Here is a 21,532-nt window from a genome sequence, read left to right on the forward strand (position 1 = left end):
ATCATCCCCCAAATTAAATTGTAATTTTCCTAAAAATGCCTGTTTGTCCTTTGCTAAAGGTATTTTTTCCCTTTTGTAAATGTCTTCTCTGTAGAGAATCTCCCCACTTGGTTTATCCCTTGATGAGCTCTTTTTTCATTCAAATGCATATTTTTCTTTCTTTTTCACAGAACCTGAATATTTTTAAATACATTCATCATAACTGAGAATAGGGAAATGAATCTCCCTAATTTGGGACTTCCATTCCCCATCACATCTTACTTGGGAATTCTGATTCTGTTTTAACTTGAATATTTCTTCCATTCTGAACATCCATTATTCAGTTATTTCCTCCCATATTCCCATTATATTCACCTCATCAGAAGACCGTGGATCTTATGTACATCTTCCATTTGTAAAACCACTACAGTCAGACACCTTGCCCATTTCTTCCAACAGCTGCATTGGTCTTTTATTTTCAGTGTTGCATTACTGCCATCGTCTGGAGTAATGAAACCTTGCAGTGTCCGGTACGTCAGGCTTTCCTCAGCATTCCTGTTTCCCAGCCACTGTTAGCCCTTAAACTTGTATTTCTAAAATGATTTCCTATTTTTCTATATATTTCTTGCAACTACAATTACACGGAATATAAGCAACACGATATAACCTCAGTGAACTTATTCCTCTTGCCTTTTTATGGTTTCGTAAAGTAAATACTTAATGAACCTGACTAGAGCATTTATTCACTATATGATGACCTATTCCTTCAACCCATTTTAAAGCCATCAAAATGGCTACAGCTCCACAGTATACATTTATATTTGAAGCTTGTAAGCATATCTCAACTTCTGTGACTGCAGAACCTGTTATCTGTGGTGGGTCCTTTAGATCCATCAGTAAAACCTGCCCATAGTCTGCCTGTTTACATTCCTTTTAATGCACTTGTAGTTTTTACCTTAAATTGAATTGTTTCCAAATCCACAACCAGAGTTTTAGGAGCCACAGAGGGATTAAAGGCAGGGGCGGACTCTCCCTCTTCCAGCAGGCTTGTAGCATTTTATGGTTGACAATGACATGACATCTTAAATTCATCCAATAGTTCCTCTAGCCTTACTACGTTATACAGTCTATGGTCTAATTAGAGCTACTCATAAGATACATTTTGGATGTCAAATATATAACATCAGCTCTCCAGTAAAAAACCTACAAGGTATCTCGTCACATTTATAACCTTTTTTTTTTTTTAGATATTTCTAAACGTACATTTCGATGTATTCTTAAATCCAAAATGACAAAATATGGTAGGCCTACTACAGGATTTTTCTTAGAAGTGTATGAAAAGAATCATGCTATGGGAAATAACTAAAGCCGTCAGACAAATGGAGAAAAGGGTACGTTGCCAGGCAATCGCTTCAGGGAGAAATCACTGTGAGTAGCAAAAAAACAGTTGAATCAAGCACAGAGAAGAAGAGGCAGGTTCTGGGGAAGTTGAAGTGGAAAATTGAATGAACAGAGTGTGTTTGAGTGTTACAAAGAGAATCACATTGCTGTTCATGCAGGTTTACAGATGTATGTTCTTAAACATACAGTATATGTGCACATGTGTTGATATGAATTCCTACTGTTAATGTATCAGTTATTTTATGACTTTAGTCTTACACTAACATAAAACATTTTTGAATCAGATTTCATGTTTTTTTAATATTTGGATTACAAGCACGATTAAAGTTCACAATACATTTGTTATGGTCAACCCATATAAAATATATTAAAACAAAGATCAGTATATTATTATAGATATATATATACGTACTGCCCACATTTTGTTTTTTTATTACGGCTACTTTTGGTATTCTTTACTTTAAATATATTGTATTTAATGCAGTGATGCAGATTTATGAAAAAGAAATACCGGGTTTGCTTAAAAAAACGTTAAACTGAAACTGCATTTAAAAAATATACTTCTTATGATTTAAGAGGACACATTTGTTATCCTAAATGTCTTGGTTTCTTCTTTTCTAAGGTCACATGCTTCTGTTGTCTTACATAATAGACTTCAGTTAAAAACATCTTATTGATATACATTTTTTCTTGTATTTACATTGCATTTGATATCGTAATCCAGAAGTAACGGAAAGTAATCATCAGGATACATTACTTTTGATTGTGATACCTAGATTAGGTAACTAATTACAATTTCTAACATGTAACTAGTAATTTTAACGGTAACCAATATTGGACAGTAAAGGATTGCATGTTGCAATTTGAAGAACAGTAACGATAGAGGGAACTAATACGCATTTGCAGCGTCCAATCGGCCAAATCCAGCGAAGAAGAAAGAAACTGACAGACAGGCATGCGTGTTGGCCACTGTTATGAAAACACGGCGGTAACTTGGTTCGGCCAGAGATGCTAGTTTTAACCAGTTCTATGTAATCACAATATTAGTAACCTCGCACATTTCCTCCCGCGGTACCTCAGGGCTACGTTTGAGTGGCGTTTTCCTGACATTCTTGAAAAATGTCTCACTCTCAGTGGTCGCAAAAGATAGTCCAGCTGCTCCGCCGAATGAATAACTTTTATTCACCAGGTAAGTTACACCAGAGACACCGAGTTAAACATGCAGTGGACGGTATGAACGGGTTTTAAAGTCGCCCCTTCCACCTCCCCGCAGGCTCCTGTCGTGCTAGCTGCTTTCGGTTTGAGATAAATGGAGCTCAGGTTGGCTGGATTCCTCCTCAGGTCGCCCCGCTGTTGAGCCGGTTTCCGGATGTGTTCAGTCCGCCGCAAGGGGGCGCTGTGTCCCTGCGACCCAGCCTGGACTCCCCCGGGAGGAGGACTGAGGCTGTGGACGCTGTCCTGCGGACCCTGAGACAAGAGGGCACCTTCAGCTGCCTCAAGGGATGGAGAGACGAGGTGAGACCATACAGTCTATGGGTGAGACACACACTGTTATGATAGGTCCATCACTTAGAGATGTCTCGTGTACATGTATGTGTTTGCCGCGCTAGCCAATAGAAGCGCGAGTGTTACATATTGATGTCACTATGTTACGGAAGCAAACAAAGGAGCCCCGTTGGTGGTGGTAGCACAGGGATTTTAGCCTTTGCAGACCATTTACATGCACACAAACATATATAACACACTACACGAAAGGGAAAAACCCCAAAAAGCAGAATACGGCCTCTTTAATGACTTCCATGAGATATAATGTGGACATTCATGGATAAAAGGGATGGCGGTTTCTTCCGTCTTATACACTGGACTTGACCACGGACTGTATAAGTAAAAAAAAACTGTAAAAGCATGTGAATACCTACAATTAGCCTAGAAGTTGTCAATAACTTCCTATGCATCACTGTAATTCTGAAGCATTCCTGTCTTTCAGAAATACAGTGTGATGTCAAAATTCTCTGAGGCTCCTCTGATGTTGATGGAGAGATCAGCTACAAGTCAGTTTTGGCACACACAGCGCCATGTTACATCAGTGTTCGTGTTGTATGAGCTTATTGTGATGCTTCACACGCAGGCCTGTTTGGTGTGAAGAGGAGTGGAGTCCACATCAATGGCTACACTGTCAGTGACGGGGGGGAAGTCAGCATGTGGCTGGCACGTCGCTCCCCTACTAAGCAGACGTACCCTGGACTGCTGGACCATGTGGTGAGTGAAGACTGTCTGACACTGTCTACATACTGCCATAGTAGATACTTGATGTACACAAAGGATAAGTCTTAAAGGGCCCATGTCATGGCCATTTCCACTGATCATAATTCCATTGTTGAGGTCTACTAAAATAGATTTATATTGTGCATTTTTCCAAACTCACATTGGTTTCTCATACAGCATCTCTGTAAACTACGTGTATTCACTGAATTTCACTCTCTGCCTTTAACGGCTCGTTGTAGCTCCAATAGCTCCAGCCCCCCCCCTCCCTGTGAGCACAGTGTGCTCTGATTGGTCGGGACGTTGTGAATCGCGCTGAGCTCACATAGCCAAACTCATCCTGAGCACACACAAAGTCACAGCGTAAGTAAAAACAATAAGTGTGGCTTGATATTGAGTAAGAAAAAGGTTGATAAACGCTGTGAGAATGGGTCTGCAGAGAGAATGGGTCTGCAGAGAGAATGGGTCTGCAGAGAGAATGGGTCTGCAGAGAGAATGGGTCTGCGGAGAGAATTTCGCCGCGATCCCAACTGTCTGTTATCAGCCTGCAGCCAGGGAGGAGAAATCAGCTGAGCTGCCTGTGTGTGAGGAAGTCCGTGGATTAGTCAATTTGGACCAATCAGCGGAGGCTTAACGTAACGGCTCCGCCAACGTAACGTAACGGCTCCACGGATTGGTCCATTTCGTAGAAGAATCAAATGGACAATGACGTATCTCCAACGAGGCGTTTTGGGGAGGTATTTTCTGTGTTAGAGTTTTACTCGCTACAGGGTGTACTTTGAGGGTTTTGACTCTGCACACCGTTTACATGCATACAAACCTTCATAACACACAAGGGGACGGGTAATAACCGGAAAAGCATGACATGGGCCCTTTAAATACAGAGTTCTTCCAATTCAGATTTCCACAAATGAATGAATGAGTCGATGTTATGTCTCCGAAGGCAGCAGGTGGTCTGGCTGCTGGGTTTGACATCAAACAAACTGTGGTCAAAGAATGTGAGGAGGAAGCATATATCCCAGCAGCCATTGCCGAGAAGGCTCGTCCTGTTAGTACAGTAAGGTAAGCTTGATATTTCTTCCTTTAACTTAACATGATAAACAATCTTATGATCTATTATCAGTCAAACCAACAAGTCAGTAGTGTGTGTGTGTGTGTATATATATGGGTGTGTGTGTATGTGTGTTGTTGGTTAAATGCGTATTAATGAGCCACACTGTTGCACTGGGTGAAATGATCCTTCATTAACATGAACAAACACACACCGGCATAAATTAATCCGCTGCCGAAAATAGTTCCCAACTGAAATAAAGAATAATCGACATTTATGAGGTGTTTATGTAATATTTATGTCTTCAGTAGGAACCACAGACAAAAAGTAAAACAAAACATTTGTGACCAAGCTACATGTTGGGTCTGCACATGGAATTAGTTGATAAAATGGGTAACACCAGATTTAGGTGAGGACACAATTTAGTCATTAACAAAAGGAAAGACTTTAATATAACAAAAAACAATTTCATAACTCACTACTCCTGTGCATTTATAGCTACACCTATGAGGATGAAGACGGGGTATATCCAGAGAATCAGTTTGTCTTTGATTTAGAACTTCCTGTGGGGTTCAAGCCTAAAGTAGGGGATGGAGAGGTGCAAGAGTTCTACCTCCTGCCCATGGAGAAGGTCAGTACTGCTGTTCTGAATATGAATCCTGTGAGATAACAACAATCTGAGGGGAGACAGAAATACCACAGGGGTGTTTGGTTATTGTCTTGGTTTCAGGTGAAGGAACTCATGGCCACTGATGACTTCAAACCCAACTGTGCCATGGTGGTCTTGGACTTCCTCATTAGACACTCGTTCATTGATCCAGACACAGGTTTGTGACACGCATAGACCACTACACATTTGAATAATTGATTTAAAGGGGGACTGTGCATTTTGGGGTGTTTCCCTTCTTGTAGTCTTATGGCGCATTTCCACTACACGGTCGGCCTCGGCCACACTCGGTACGGCTCGGTACGGCTTGGCCGCGTTGGGCCTTAACAGGGCCGACTCACTTCATGCTGCGCTTCCATTACAGTTTAGGAACTGGGGTAGTTACTATAGTAACGCAGTGTAGGCGGAGCCGTGACGTCATCTTCAATGAGAAATCCAGAAACACAACACAGCCGTTAGCTGTGAGCACTCAGAGCTCACAGCTCCTTATATATGTTCAGAAACTCGACAAAAGTTAAACAAGTACACACCACAGACTGCCTGTGTCATGGTGAATACAGTCGCTGCTGTATTTATGTCTGTATAGGCCGTTGTTGTGAGTGTGGACGGTCGGGGCATATACTGCGTTAGCTTAGCCAATCTCCATCTAGAAAAACACGAATTTTAAAAGGTTTTTCGCCTGCCGTCTGTCTGCAGACTTGACAAAGCATTAATTCATGGTTTTTACTAACCGGTATCAGTATGTTGTTACTTCGGCATCATTTTGAAACGTGTATTACAATTAAATCACGGTCAAATATGTCCATCTTGTTGTAGTTCTAGCCCTCTTGCCAGCGCTCCTCTCTCTAGTTTAGCATACTCAGCCCTGTTTGTTGGCCCCGATAGAACCACAATTTTCTAGGGCCAGAAAAGAGGGGAAAAAGTGGCCCCGCGCCGTGCCGCGCCGGAACGAGGCCTAGTGGAAGCACAACCAAAAAAGGGGACGGCACGACACGGCACGCTTAAAGCGAGCTACGCGCTGCAATGGAAATGCGCCATTAGATAGTTTGCAAATGCTAAAATCCCTGTGTTCCCTCCATAGGGAGTTTTTCTCCAACACTTCCCCCTGCCTGAAACTCCTCCTTTGGACTCCTTAATTTACGTCCGTAACATAATGACATCACTATGTAACACATGCTCTGCCTAGCCCTCCAACACATTGTTTCAATAGGCTAGGAGGCGGGACATCGCTAAGCTGTTGACAAATCACGGCCAGCTAACCACTCAGAGCAGACTGTCCTCTGGTTTCAGGCAGGCACTAAGCCAGTCCTGTCCCTTCGGAGATTCAGGAGAATATGCAGGTGTCGAAGGAAATGCTGCTGTTGATAGGGGCCTGTAAAGAAGCATGCTACAACTACCATTAAACTGTACGGCTGGAGCCACACGAGAACGGTAACGCAAACTAACTGAAATCGTTATCAAAAAAGTATTCCGTCCACACGCAATAGGCACCAGAAACGTGTCCTTCCACACGAGACTGCTGGAGACGCTGTAGTACATATGCCGGGCCTGTAAGTGGCACAAAATACACCAAAAGCAGCGAAGAAGACTTCCGAGCATGGTTTCCATGGTTGCCCTTCTGTTTATTCTCCGCGGTGGAGTTAGCAGCAGAGGTGGGGAAAGGCAGGACTCTTTTTCTCCGTCAGCAGCAGCTGATCTCTGATCCCTCTCTCCTGTCCGATTAGACTTCACTCGCGTTTATGTCCATATCGATCAGATCTAGCTAGTTCTAGCTAATGATATGACTGCCTGAGTGTCAAAGGACACCTAAACAATAAGCGACATTTTGACCGGAGAATTTTAGATTTCGGCTAACGGAAACTCTGCCGTGCGGGGGGGTCTGCTGGAGGCACCTGCTGGGTGCACTGTCCTGCGAGATACCGGGACCTGGCTCGAAACAATCGGAAAACTATTGTTGTTGTTGGCGAAACACATCAGCAATGACGCGGGCGACACGGGGGTGAGCAGAATAGGTGGGGAGAGGCGGGGCTATTGCGTCATCGTTAGGGATGGGTATCGTTTGAAATGTATCGATTCCGATTCCGATTCCGGTTCTGCTTATCGATTCCGGTTCTTATCGATTCCCCGTTTCGATTCCAAAATTGTGAAAGAAAGAGGTCAAACGTTTAGATAACAAAAATATCTTTATTCTTTTAAGCTTTAACTGACATTTTTACAAATAAGAAATATACATGCAATACAAATGTATTGCACAATAGCTGCGGGGCAACTGTGGACCTCTGTCGCCGCAACTTACATGATGCCGTTTAAAAAAATGGACCCGCGGCACAGACGGACCCGGTGGAATACAGGGTCTACCGCGTTTAGGAACCGTTAAGCAGAACCGAAATTGTGTATTTTGTATGGGTACCCGGCATTTTCTTATCGGTTCTCATCTGGAACCGAGTTTCGGTTCCCAACCCTAGTCATCGTTATCAGAAAATGATCTTATAGGGCGTACACACGGAGCCGTTTGGCCCCCCCAGAGCGTTTCGTCCGCAGATCTGCCCACCTTAGGACCCGTTATCGTTATCTGCGTTTCCCTGTCGGCCTCGTGTGGCCGAACCGTCTATATGATAGAGAACTGTAGCAGATACGACCGTTACCGTTCTCGTGTGGCTCCAGCCTAAATCATCTCCTTTAAATAGCTTTGGGAAAGACTGCACATCAAAGTACTTACTTTCTGTTGAGCTCATGGCCTTCGCCTTGTCCGTCCATTTTGACCAAATTTATGGAACTAAGAAAATAAAAAAGTTATGTTTTGATACAAATAACAATAGTGTCCATCCTACCTCAAATATTTCATTTATTATTGAATAATTATCTCGAAGATGTTCCCCTATAATGTGATCTTGCAAACAGATAAGGTCCCTCCCATGTCTAGTCCACAAACATTTCTGGAAATTCACTACAACACGATAAATGCAAATCTAAAGTAGTCTGAATAAAACCGTAAAAATTTCTTTTGTTGATTGTAAACCTTTCATTTCAGAGACATGCTATCAGGAATTTGGGGCAGGACTCCATCAGACACTGGAGTGAAGCTGAGGACTGAGGCAGAGATACATTACCATGGTGATAACGTCTCCTCTGTGGTTTGTACGGACCATACACCCTCTCTTCAGCCGCCTGAGGGTCCTCCATCAACTCTTCCAGTAGGAGGGCCAGGGGCCTCGTTCATAAACGTTGCGTACGCTCAAAACATGGCCTATGAAAAATGTTCTAAGCAGTGTTTGCGATTTATGAAAAGCAAACTTGACGGGAAAATGTGCGGTCCTCCACAGACACTTTGACCCATATCTACGCACAAAAACGGGAGAGATGAGAAACTGCGACACCATTGGCATAAGGAAGAATGGAGAGAAACATGTATAATAATACCATACATCTAAATATGACCTCCCATGTATGAAGTTAATTAGCAAAAATGGATAAGAGACAAGTGCACACAAAAACATAATTTGGAGAAATAAATAAATGCGGATGTTATTAAAAAACCACCCCTTGAATATGTTCTTTAATTATTACAGGCTATAATGCTTGCATGGCATACAATGTATTCTTATAAGTTATGTGCTAAACAGAAGGACAGAATTACGCTTAAACTGACACTGTTTTCTATTGGCTGTATAGACACGAGTGCATGGTTTTAGATATTATATACAGTAATAATCTTTTTTAATGTTTAAATTGTTAAGCATTTTAGAACTTTGTTTCTAAACGGTCTTTTACAAATACAGACTTGATGCGTTGCTCGTAAAAACACAGGAGGTATGGAAACGAAGAACACCATGTATTTGGTCATTTGTACAGCTGACACACACAACACATTTGTTTTATTTCCTTTCACTGGTGGATAGATTTGCTGCTGGAGGGTTGAGACGCGCAGGCTGCAGTGGAGACACTTCTCACCGCTGATTGACAGCCGGAACACAAACCACCAAATAAATATAATTTTTTTTGTAAACAAAGCCCCAACTGTTTGTACATACATGTGCAAACCCAGCTTGATTGCACTTTGTAAAAACATTACATTACATCGGAGTTATCCTGTGCGTCTGGCACACCTGCGCCATCTTTTCATGTGAATCCCACGCAAAGCTTTATAGATGAGGCCCCTGTGGTTCTGTTTGTGTGTTGTCTTCCCAATTGCTGCTAGCAGGGGAAACCTCTGTGTCCTGCAAGTAGCTTATACTGCATCACGGCCTGGTACGGCAGCTGCACCGCCCTCAACCGTAAGGCTTTACAGAGGGTGGTGAAAACTGCACAGAACATCACCAGGACGGAGCTGCCATCCATGGAGGACCTTTACTCTCAGCGGCTCAGGAAGAAAGCCCTCAGGATTATAAAAGACCCCCATCACCCCAGCCACAAACTGTCCTGTCTGCTGCCGTCTGGCAGACGCTACCGCAGCATCCGGACTAAAACCACCAGACTCAGGGACAGTTTCATCCCACAGGCCATAAGACTGTTAAACACCTGAGCTCTGTTAAGTGCCTCCATAAGCATTCATCTGGTTGCATCTTACAATTTATATACTGTATCTTACTTAATGTTAATCACTACAATAAACAGTATTTTATTTTACTGTACAATATTTAATTTTACATTCTGTTCTTGTATATCTTATTGTACTTACATGTATATAGACTCTCGCATTTACTTGGTCACTTACAACATTCTCTGCATTATTTATCTTGTTTATTTTTCTGAAATGTATATAGTTGACTTCATCTGCATCACTTACACATTGGTCTTGCAACAACATCTGCACTATTTTATTCTTATCTATTCTACTCTGTTTCTTCTTGCACTATTTTTATTTTATAATTGTTTTATTTCCTATATAACTATGTTGCATTGTTGAAGGAGCTCGGGACTTACGTCTTTCATCTAAACTGTGGCTACTAAGGTATGCACCCTTTAAATCTTTGAATCTTATAAAACCAGGCGTTGGTTGCTGTTACCTCAGATGTAGGGAGCACTTTTTCTAATGCTGCAAACTCCTAGCATGTCAACCTCAAGCCTCTGTTGGCTCGCCTTGCTCTGGGATGGTCTCTGAGTGAAAAAGTACAGCTAACCAGTATCAGCATTACCTTCAATATGAGGAGTAAAAAGGTCACACTTGATATCATGACAGATATATTAACAGTATTCACAAAGCAAGATGAGAGGCTGGTTTAATTGAGTTACCTCATGGGTATAGACTCTACCCTCGGTAGTAAGGAAGACAATTGCTTAGCAAAGAATGAGGATAAAGAACACATGTTCCTACAATGTGGACCATTCCAATGCACTCAAATCACAAACAAGTCAGCAAATAAATGTGGCAAAAAACATGGGGAACAGAGAATGAGGTAATGCCTTAGTTTGTAATTCAGGAAACAGCCCAAATTATTATAAAATGTGCCTGGTTTGCCAACCTGAAGTTTTTGTAGGTTCTTTTTTTTTTGTAGATTGTTTATAAACTAAGCTAATATGTATTCAAATGTTAGAACAATTAAAAACTATTATATAATTTGGCAACACTGCATAACCTAGTAAATACAGACCCAATGGTGAATGGTAGACAAAGCATGACTCATCATTATTAACTGACAAAGCTTGACTCAGAATTTGGTCATTCTCAGTTACAATTTATTTCCTTTAGAATACATTACAAAAAGACAACTGGAGAAATGCGAGGATACGTTACAAAACAATATTCCTCTAACAAATAACCAGAGGTTGCTTGCGTTTAGCATTTCATAATTTGACTTTTTTTTTTTCAAAGTGTGTATACCACACACTGAGGTTTTGTTTTAAGCGGTGTGCAAATAATACAACATAAGCCAGTGGAATATCATGTAGTTAAAATAACATACAAAAGAATAAGAAGCAGAACAAAGAAGAGTTGCAAACACACTTCCAATAAGGCCCTGGAAGACAGGTACACCAAACACTTCCAATAAGGCCCTGGAAGACAGGTACACCAAACACTTCCAATAAGGCCCTGGAAGACAGGTACACCAAACACTTCCAAATAAAAACCAATGCTTTCAAAATGGGAGTGTCGAACAACTGAACAACAAATGATGGCTGAGTTAAAAACAGGCTGCTATTACTTGAGATCATTTCTCTCTAACGTCAGTATAATGTACATTTCCACAGCAGCCTCACTGAAACTGGGAAAATCGAATGACCTGCGGCAAGTTTGAAATATAAACTCAGTAGTGTGTGCATGTCCTTGATGGTAGCTTAACAGCAATACAATAAAAAATAGACTTTTAAAAAAGCTGTTAAAAAGAAATGGACATGGCTGTGAACCTAAATAATGCTGTGGAAATGCACATTATACAGAATGTTTCTAGAGACCTGTAACGTGGAGGACGAGTTGAGCTTGCATTAACAAATTAAAAAGATAAGAAAACATGGAGGCGCATTACTAAAATATGATATAAAATATACTCATGGGAAATTAAAATAAAGGCGTTCCTCTAATATAAACCTGTTTTACATCAATGTGTGGCCCTCTCTGTAGAGGAGGGACATTAAGGCCCCAATACTCTTTGAAAAATGACAGCTTCTTTCATTTTGTTAACCTTTTAATACTCAACTGTTGACAGTGTTTGACAATCCTGATCCATTGAATCACAAACAGTATTCTGACTTGAAAGCCAAGTTAAGCTTGGCTTAATCTTTGTTAATGTTGCATTCATTAACAGGCTTGTATAAAACACTCAAATAAGTTGGTCTCATACCATCACATATTTATGCTCGAATGCCAATAATCAGCGTAATGGAACAGAAAGGCCATATACAGTTTATATTGCCCCTGGGTAATATAGGAGAAAGAAAGAAGAGAACAGTCACACAGCAGGCCATGGAACTCTCCCAACACTTAGAAAGGCAGGCATACATCGGGGGGGCACTGAAGCAGTGAATTCAGGACAGAGGAGACCAGAAAAAACTACAAACCCTCCACACTAAAAAGGCATGAGTGATTCATGCTCTCTCCATGATTTCATGTATCCTAATCATAAGATCATAGCAGTTTTATTTGAAAGCTTTAACCATGTACTACAATCTATACACTGACTTTGTCTATAGAGCGGTGCAGTGATGATGTGATCTTGTAGGCAGACCCGGAAGTAAGCACAAGGGCTCCCTCGGCTAAAAGCAATGGGATTATTTGTATTGGATTTTGGAACAGACGTTTATGATACGTGCACGTTTTGCTCAGCAGGATAATCTCCACATATTAACACCACTTTTATGATACTTAAATGCAACTGCCAGAAGTAAAAAGCCAACATAATGATCTAAACAAAAAAACATGTCAACATCGCTAAGCTAAAGGTGGCTAATATTTTGCGTGTTGGCGTTATGTAGTCAAATGTTGTAACTTTTAAGCAACTGCTGTTAGTGGGGTATTTACTTACATATTTCCTGTCGTAGAACTAAAACGTGAAAATCTCAAAAGCTTGCATTAACCAAATACTTTATTTCTGGAAGAAAAAAAACATTCGAGATGAGGGAGCCAGGAAGTGTCTAAATGCTAACTCATTTCCGGGTTAAGGACTCATTCCTGCACCACTCTACTGCATTCGATCTTTCTTTGTTACCCCTTTAGCCATGTTGGACTTTCTTAGCTTCTCCCTATAATGCCCCAATCAATTGTGCCCAGCTTGGTGCCCCAGAGGACACAGAGAGGGGGTGTTACTTGGCCTGGTCTGTCCCCCCCCTCCCCACCCAGCCCTGTGTGCCCTGACGCTCTATAGCACAGTGCAGCCGCCCTTCTTGCCTCGCCTCTTGGCCTGCAGCGCCGCCCTGGTGGCCATCTCGAACACCTCCCTCACTCCGTCCTTGGTCTTGGCCGAGCACTCCAGGTATCCGAAGGCGTTGATGCGGTTCGCCATGTCCCTCGCCTCTTCTGACTTCACCGGCTCCTGTAGAGATGAACCATAGTCATAAAGAAAAATCATGAAGTCATAGAAAAGATGAAAAACTATTTTAAATACTTAGTGACTCAAATCTGATTTTCTTTTGTGCATGTGTGATTGAGATCTTTTGTTTTCCCATAACTAAACAGCACAAATCAAAATGTCGGATTTGGGCCAATATCATTTAGTCCACTTTCTATTACGTTCATAATATAGATCCAGGTCAGATTTTTTGCAATGCCACCTATATCTGAGTGTAGCTTTGGGGGGGGGTTAACCTGCTGCATTCACTTGCTCACTTGTGGTTTTGGGGGTTAGTCGGGAGTCGAAGATTTCTGTTGACCGCATCTTTCATCTACATTTTCCACCGTATCACACTTGCACTAGCAATCACACTCTTACTTACTTGTATTGGGATGTATTGTATGTTTGCCTTTTTCTATTTGAATGTAATAAATGATCAAACGAACAGAGTTTATTAGACTTTTCTCTCAATCTGTTCAGGAGTAGCAGCGATTGCTCCAAAAAAAAGCTACAAAGAAAAAGTTAGTTTACTTTTCCTCCTCTCCATTATCATCTGCTTCCAAACCCACTGGCTTCCAACTGACAGTGGCGTTTTTATATGTACAAAAGTGGTGGGGCACAAAAAACTTAGATGTCTATATATAAGCTTCTGCAGTGACGTGCAGTGAGGTTCATGGCTGGTGAGGCACTGGCACTGACTCTTCAGGTTTACAAATATTATATTTTGACCTAAATACAAATATTCTATTATTTTCAAAAGCTTTTTTTGTCTGATGCTTCGATTAATTTTAAACAGACAGTTCAACAAAAGGATACCCAAAAAATGTAATTTTATCATTTAAATATTGAATTGTTCTCTCTTAGTAAGATCCCATTTTCAATAAAATTGCGGTCTTACCTTGACTTGAAGATGAAGTCCATTTGCCTATCCTTCTGGACAAACATTTCTATAACTTTTTTGTAAAAGTCCTCCTTATCTTCTTGTAGTTTCAAAAGTCTATCATAAATCTAATCGATAGATTTATGATAAAAATGATAAAAGTAGGGTAGACATGTGGATATTATCCGGCTGAACAAAACGTGCATTTATCTAACAGGTACGTTTCCCACAGATCTTATTTTGAGCTATTTTCTAAAATCCTATGGAGAAACCTCATTGCTTTTTTGTCGAGGGAAGCCATGCGCAGCTTACTTCCTGGTTTTAGGACACGTCACTGCAGCTCTCTCGTCTCCTCTTCACACACCACACTTTTCGCGGCACACGTACTTACAGCCAATCAGCTCTGAATGATGTGAGATGACGTATGGTGGGGATGGCAGCTCAGTGCCCCTATGGTCATTATTTTTTTGCCACACACATTAAATAGGAAAATACTCTGAGCATGCGCAGTGTAGTTTTTACAGCACCCATTCACTTTGACAGTGAGAGACAGGGGCTAGATCGGGGCTTGACCCACATCACTCAAAACGGCTCAATAGGCACACTGTAGACACTAATTAGAAGAACACAGACTAAAACAGCAATGTACAGACGAATCAGATGATTAAACATGATCGTAAAATATATTTTAAGAATAATTTTTTCAGTTCAGGACTACGACCGGTTCACACAGAAATCTGATATTGGGCACATTTATAAAGAAGTTTGATCTGACAGTAACGTTACTGTACATGCAGGATAGCTTGTAGTTCATACTTAGGTAGATATTATTGATGTATACAGAACTCCAGAGGCATGGGAATGAGCTCCATACAGGACTGACCTGTTTCATCTTAGCCAGCTCTCGGCGTGTGTGATCGTCATTACGCAGGTCTTTCTTGTTCCCCACCAGAATGATGGGCACGTTGGGACAGAAGTGCTTCACCTCAGGAGTCCACTTCTCCGGGATGTTCTCTGCAACGAGCACAAGAGGTACAAGTTGAACATGGAGCAGATGCAAACAGAATGTGTGTGAAACTAAGGAGGAGAGGAGGAAGTCTCACCCAAGCTGTCGGGGCTGTCCACGGAGAAACACATGAGGATAACATCAGTGTCGGGGTAGGAGAGGGGCCTCAGCCGGTCGTAGTCCTCCTGACCCGCCGTGTCCCAGAGGGCCAGTTCCACCTGCAACACCACTGCATTACTGCCAGGGAAATCACTGCGAGGGGCGGGGCCAAGGAATATATCAATCTACAAAAGCAGCTTTAGTAGTTGATATACTTATTTGCTGTGCTGTTTAATTTAAATAGTGTTGAGTTATTTCTACATTCTTATGCTTATAGTTATGATGTTTAAGATGAATGCCTTTGCTGGTATATCTGAATTCAAACTATTATGTGTAAACTCATTAGATTTTGTTATGTTTTACCTCTAAAAATAAAAGATAAAAGATTGATCTGGAACTCCTGCTTGTGATAATCTGTAAAAACAGTGCATTGACTTTATCCTTAAGCTCCTTAACCTCCTTACACACCAAACTGACACCAAAGAACACCAAAGAACACGTCCCGACGGAACGTCGCCTCACGTCGCCTCACGTCTCCTGCGTCTTGGCCATGTGTCGCACTGGAACACACCGCAAAGACTTCAGCCGACGGCCAAGTTGCACGTACTAACTGCGCATGCGTGATTGGCAATAACTCTCCTTACCAGCAGGCGGCGGTAGTGTGTATTCGTCATTCAAAAGAGGCAACAACCGGAAGACAGACTGCGTGATACACAGAGAGAAGAAGAACAGACTGCGTGATATAAACAAACAACAAATAGCGTGTGCGTTCCATTTTCACTCAACAACGAGAAGCTCATGGGGCTTTCCCCAACCTGTGTCGAGAGCTGGAGTTAAATGAAATCTCAGATTTGCCTTCTTAATAGTTTGTTTGGGTCCCTCACTTCCATTTCGCTTCTCATGCACTGATTCGCTAAGCTGAACAGCCAATCAGAGTGATTTCTTTGGCCGACAGCCTACCGATTTAGCATGTCGAATCGGCGGCGGAAGGTGTCGGCACGGCCGAAAAGACACGACGGTGCAGTACACACCAATCTGAGTAGGGCGACACGACGCTCATCGACATCTATCGACGCCGAAAATCGGCTCGGTGTGTAAGGACCTTTACACACCAAGCCGATTTTCGGCGTCGATAGAAGTGAGGGAGCCAAACAAACTATTAAGGCAAATCTGAGATTTCATTTAACTCCAGCTCTCGACACAGGTTGGGGAAAGCCCCATGAGCTTCTCGCTGTAGAGTGAACATGGGACGCACACGCTATTTGTTGTTTGTTTATATCACGCAGTCTGTTCTTCTTCTCTCGGTGTATCACGCAGTCTGTCTTCCGGTTGTTGCCTCTTTTGAATGACGAATACACACTACCGCCGCCTGCTGGTAAGGAGAGTTATTGCCACTCACGCATGTGCAGTTCGTACGTGCTACTTGGCCGTCGGCTGAAGTCTTTGCGGTGTGTTCCAGTGCGACACATGGCCAAGACGCAGGAGACGTGAGGCGACGTTCCGTCGGGACGTGTTCTTTGGTGTTCTTTGGTGTCAGTTTGGTGTGTAAGAGGCTTTAAACCTTACCATTCTCACAAGACAACATAATCCCAAACGTAATATTCTTTATATCTTAATTTAAATCAAATGACATGAGCTCAGAAGCATGCAGAGAATACGATTTAGATTTTATTCCCTAGATTTTTACTGTGATTTACATTAAGAGATCTCTCTATTATATATGCATCATGTAAGGAAAACAAATTCAAAACCTGGTTCTATGTGATTGTTATGTGCTTGTAAAACTGTCATTAACTCTAAATTGGCCATTTTATGAATGATTAGAAAAGATTGACCCATTTAGAATGACAAATTGAATGTCTTTCACAGAGCGATGACTCTTTAAATGTTGGGTTCATATAATAAAAGTGGTGTGTGTGTGTGTGTGTGTGTGTGTGTGTGTGTGTGTGTGTGTGTGTGTGTGTGTGTGTGTGTGTGTGTGTGTGTGTGTGTGTGTGTGTGTTTTCCTAAGTAGCCTAGCTTAGCATAAAGACTGGCAACAGGGGAAGACAGTTAGCCTGACTCTGTCCATAGTATGATATTCAAAATCTCTAATTTGGGATTTAAAAGACATGCTGGAACTTGACTGAGGCCAGATTTGTGACTTCTCAAAGTCTCGAGATTCGCTGGTTTCCAGGCAACCACGTGACATGAAAAGGCCTGCATTCAGCTGTCATTATCCAGATGACCAATCAGATGGCGATGGGGTGAGGGAGAGACTTTGAGTTAAGGACATGACGATATATCGCCAAATATAACCTTTGTGTGTAAATGAATTGCTCTTCATATAACATGTCCCTGATCAATTTGATTACTATAAACTGAAGTACACTTTGCCCCCCAGACAGCACTGAGAAGTTTTTTTTAGCAATTTATGATACTTACACCTTTTGCTCAGCAGGATTATCTCTGCATATTAACAACACTGTTGTGATATTTAAAGCATAAATGCAATTGCCAGAAGTGAAAAGCTAACATTATGATATAAACAAATTACATATTGGTCACATGACTTCACGTTAACACCGCTATGCTATCGGCAGCTAATATTTGACGTGATGGTGTTTAGCAGTCTCATTTGGTTACTTGATAGCAACCGCTATAATTATGAGACGTCAAAGCTTATGGCATTCACCAGTCGGGTATTTACTGACTTTTTATGGCATTAACAAAACCCCTTACATTTTAGAATCTAACCAAAAATGAATTAAAAAAAAACATTGACTTCGTGATGAGGGAGCCCCGAAGTGCCCACATGCCAACTCATTTCCATGTAAAGGACTTATTGCTGCACCACTATACTGCCTTACCCCTTTAGCCTGGTTTGAATTGTCTCACTTCTCCCTATAATGCCCCAATCATTGTAACCAACTTGGTGACCCAGAAGACACAGATAACGGTTCAAATGTAAAAAAAGATAACAAGTCTGTAATAAACAGCTTACCTGTTTCCCATCCACCTCGATGTCTGCCACATAGTTTTCAAACACCGTGGGCACATACACTTCAGGGAACTGGTCTTTGCTGAACACTATGAGGAGGCAGGTCTTCCCACAGGCTCCATCACCCACGATCACCAGCTTCTTTCTGATTGCAGCCATCTGAAATGAAAATGAAAGAAAGAAGATATTTTTATCAGCATACAAGATCGGGAAGTCTAAAGGCAAGTAGAGACATGTCATTCAAATGAGACGGTGATGACACGGGCTGAATGATTTGGAAAATACGTACATCACTGCACTTTTTTGACTGATATAGCAATGGCAGTATGACATTGAAGGGAAAACAAGGTATAATTCTTTGCAAGGAACAAATATTTTTTTCATAAATCTGTAAACCCACATTTTTGCAGGCTAGTACATTTCTAAAGCACCCCAATACTTCATGCAGAATGTTATTTTGACACATTGTATCCTTTTACAAATATTGCACCTCCTGCGTCGACTTCCCTTCCCCAGAGTAACACCTCTCAGTGTGGCAACAGAAAGCCTTACTGACTCGACACTAGTGGTTAAGCAATGTGGTTTTATTAAATGGCCGATGCCCATATTTAGAGAGTGGGCGGCCGTTAATGATAATGTTGACAGATTGTTGCTGTTCTCTTTGTTACATCTGAGAAAATACAGCAATTAAATAACAAGTGAGGTACTAACTTGCTGAATTTGAGTCTATTAACCTCTAGTAATTCTCACATTGACTCTGTTCGCTTGAGCCGATTTGCACTCTGTCTGCAGTGCACTTCTTCTAAATAAACAGAAATGTATCAACTAAATAAAGGATCCAAGGTCACCAAATATCTTAGGTTATCAGTATATAGCAGCACCTCCTTTTGCTGATAGACAACTATCATTTTTAAACCTATATAAGGTTCAAGGTTCTTTAATTGTCAAACGAACATAGCTACAGTGTAGTTATGTCGATGAAAATCTTGTGTCACAGGCTTCTCCAACAGAGCAACACAAAACACAGATAAACAGACAAATATAGTACAAGAAGAAAATAGTTTAAAAAAGTGAAATAGTGCAATAAGAGTCTATATGCAAGTCATTGAAATATGATATATTAGGTAAATAGATTAATATTTTTGAAGTAGAAGCCAGATGAATATTGTGGATGTTGTTTCAACAGTTCAGGTGTTTAACAGTCTTATTGCCTGTGGGATGAAACTGTCCCTGAGTCTGGTGGTTTAAATAAGAATAAATAAATAATGTCAATAGTGTAGTGGTATTCCCTGGTGTTGGTTAAGTGAAAAAGTACAATTAAAAAAGAAGTAATACAAATTGGCAGGTTGATTATCTCAAAATGGCCTTGATCTGCCCCATTAACCAGTCAATAGTCAACAACTACAGGCACTATCTGTTCGCATCTCACAAATGTATATATTTCTACAATAATCAGTATTTATTCCACTGTAAAGTATTTAAATATAAATTATGTTCTTGCAACATAATCTTGCACTATTTTATTTCTGCTCAGTTTCTTCTTGCACTATTTTTTATAAATGTGTTTTATGTCTTATATGCATTGTTGGAGGAGCCTGGGATTTAAGTTGTTCATTTCCATAACAACACTGTAGCTACTGTGCATAAGACAATAACGCCTTTAAATATTGAATCTATTAACTACACAGAACCAGCAAAAATACTAACCATCTCCTTCCCATCTTGCTTGAGAGCAAACATATGGGGCATTATTCTGTTTAATTTGGGTTATTACAAATAGTAACAGAACATTATAATAGAGACAATCATTCTTATTCCAAAAATGACCTTATCAACAGTCTAAATTATTATTGTGGCCGTTGATCCAAAACAGCTATATGTCATATCGGTATGGTCCTCAACACGAGAATAGTGCCTGATTTAAATTCAGCCAACCCTAATATACATTTTAGTGGATGGATCTAGTACTAAAACGCATTCAGATTAAATGATATACAGCCTGCCTTATAACCCCTTGCTATAAATGAAATACTACATGCTTAAGAGAATGACATCGAGTGGATAACGTTAACACACCTTCGGCAAATGTTATCGTTATAATATCCTAATACGGCGTTAACTTGAAGTGGATTTGGCAAGTTTACGTTGCATTATTACTTCACTTCCTCACTGCTATTTGCCTCAAATGTAAGGAGAACATGTATCTGCCAATTTAACCTCGGATTAATCTCGTCGCATTACAGATGATTTACAATCCCAATGACACATAATCGTCAATAATATCATTTTTGGCCTATGTTTATCTGAATCCGTTACAGTGTCAGCTAACTTCTAGCTACCAGCAGTTTCCATTGCAGCTATAAAGCTAACTACTAGCATGCTAACTTTGCTTAGTTTTTCGAGACAGCTGGTAGCTTGTTAAGATGGATACATGAGATTTGATACCGCACTATTGATTTTAGCACACATCGTGACATATAAAGCAAGTAAAAGTAGACATATTATTAGTAACGTGAGTCAGGTTAACGTAATTGTACCGTTTTATTGGAGATCCTCGCCTTTCTTCAGTTTTCCTGTCGGACCTTACAGTCCCGCCCCCAGTGCCACGATGATTGGGTCCGCCCACATTACATACTTTCTGCCAATGGGACATGCCGGACTCATGATTGAGAAGTAAGGGAGCCAATCAATGTAGCTATTGCGTGTACGAATCTCCCAGTTCTGTCTTCGGTAGAAAAAAGTTATAAGCACTGTTTAGCCTGGGGTCAAGCCTCCAAGGGCTTTTTTGTCGTCTCTGTGGATTCAGTCCCCGCTGCTGCTGGTGTTTTAAAGATGCATTATTTCCTTAATTCCTATCTCTGAGACCATGTTAAGAAAGTGCTGTTAATAGCATGTCAAGCGGCAGATAGCATGCTGTTCTGGTACAATTGAAATTAAGGGCCAAAGCAGATAAAATGTAGGGATTAAATCCGTGTATCTACCGTCCAATTGTTTTTCTTTATTAAACACGTAAACGGAAGAGCGTCTGAAAGGCCTTTTTGCTTTTTGCTTTTTACCTTACTAAATGGTCGTTGGAGCGAGGGGCGGGGCGAAACTCACGGAAGTGATTTCAAAACAAAAGCACTCGTGTGCTTGGAATTTATTATACATCCATGGCTTGGAACGGTGATAATTTTTAAACAAGGGGAAACTAGGTGAATTTAGCGATCACAACGAAAACGG

The 21,532-nt window shown here is 41.1% G+C and overlaps 2 protein-coding genes across 3 annotated transcripts; one reads left to right on the forward strand and one right to left on the reverse strand.

The window, feature by feature from the left end:
* Positions 1 to 1,836: 1,836 nt before the first annotated feature.
* Positions 1,837 to 8,899, forward strand: tpk2 (thiamin pyrophosphokinase 2). Of its 2 annotated transcripts, none has more exons than XM_034132053.1 (8): positions 1,837 to 2,569; positions 2,654 to 2,916; positions 3,368 to 3,431; positions 3,509 to 3,639; positions 4,586 to 4,704; positions 5,192 to 5,324; positions 5,424 to 5,520; positions 8,392 to 8,899. In XM_034132053.1, exons 1-8 carry the CDS (start codon positions 2,500 to 2,502, stop codon positions 8,439 to 8,441), a joined length of 927 nt encoding a protein of 308 aa, XP_033987944.1. In that variant the 5' UTR covers positions 1,837 to 2,499; the 3' UTR covers positions 8,442 to 8,899. The 2 variants fall into 2 exon arrangements, with proteins under 2 accessions (XP_033987944.1, XP_033987945.1); XM_034132054.1 differs by having other exon boundaries at positions 1,841 to 2,569; positions 2,654 to 2,895.
* Positions 8,900 to 11,014: 2,115 nt separating this feature from the next.
* Positions 11,015 to 20,881, reverse strand: LOC117483687 (rho-related GTP-binding protein RhoA-C; the record flags this gene model as incomplete). The annotated part of the gene is given in 5 exon segments (XM_034132046.1): positions 11,015 to 13,327; positions 15,109 to 15,239; positions 15,329 to 15,449; positions 18,314 to 18,469; positions 20,848 to 20,881. Coding segments are annotated over 4 exon segments (582 nt in total). The 3' UTR covers positions 11,015 to 13,153.
* Between the last annotated feature and the right edge of the window lie 651 nt (positions 20,882 to 21,532).

This window comes from Trematomus bernacchii, unplaced genomic scaffold (assembly GCF_902827165.1).
Source record: "Trematomus bernacchii unplaced genomic scaffold, fTreBer1.1, whole genome shotgun sequence".
NCBI lineage: Eukaryota > Metazoa > Chordata > Actinopteri > Perciformes > Nototheniidae > Trematomus > Trematomus bernacchii.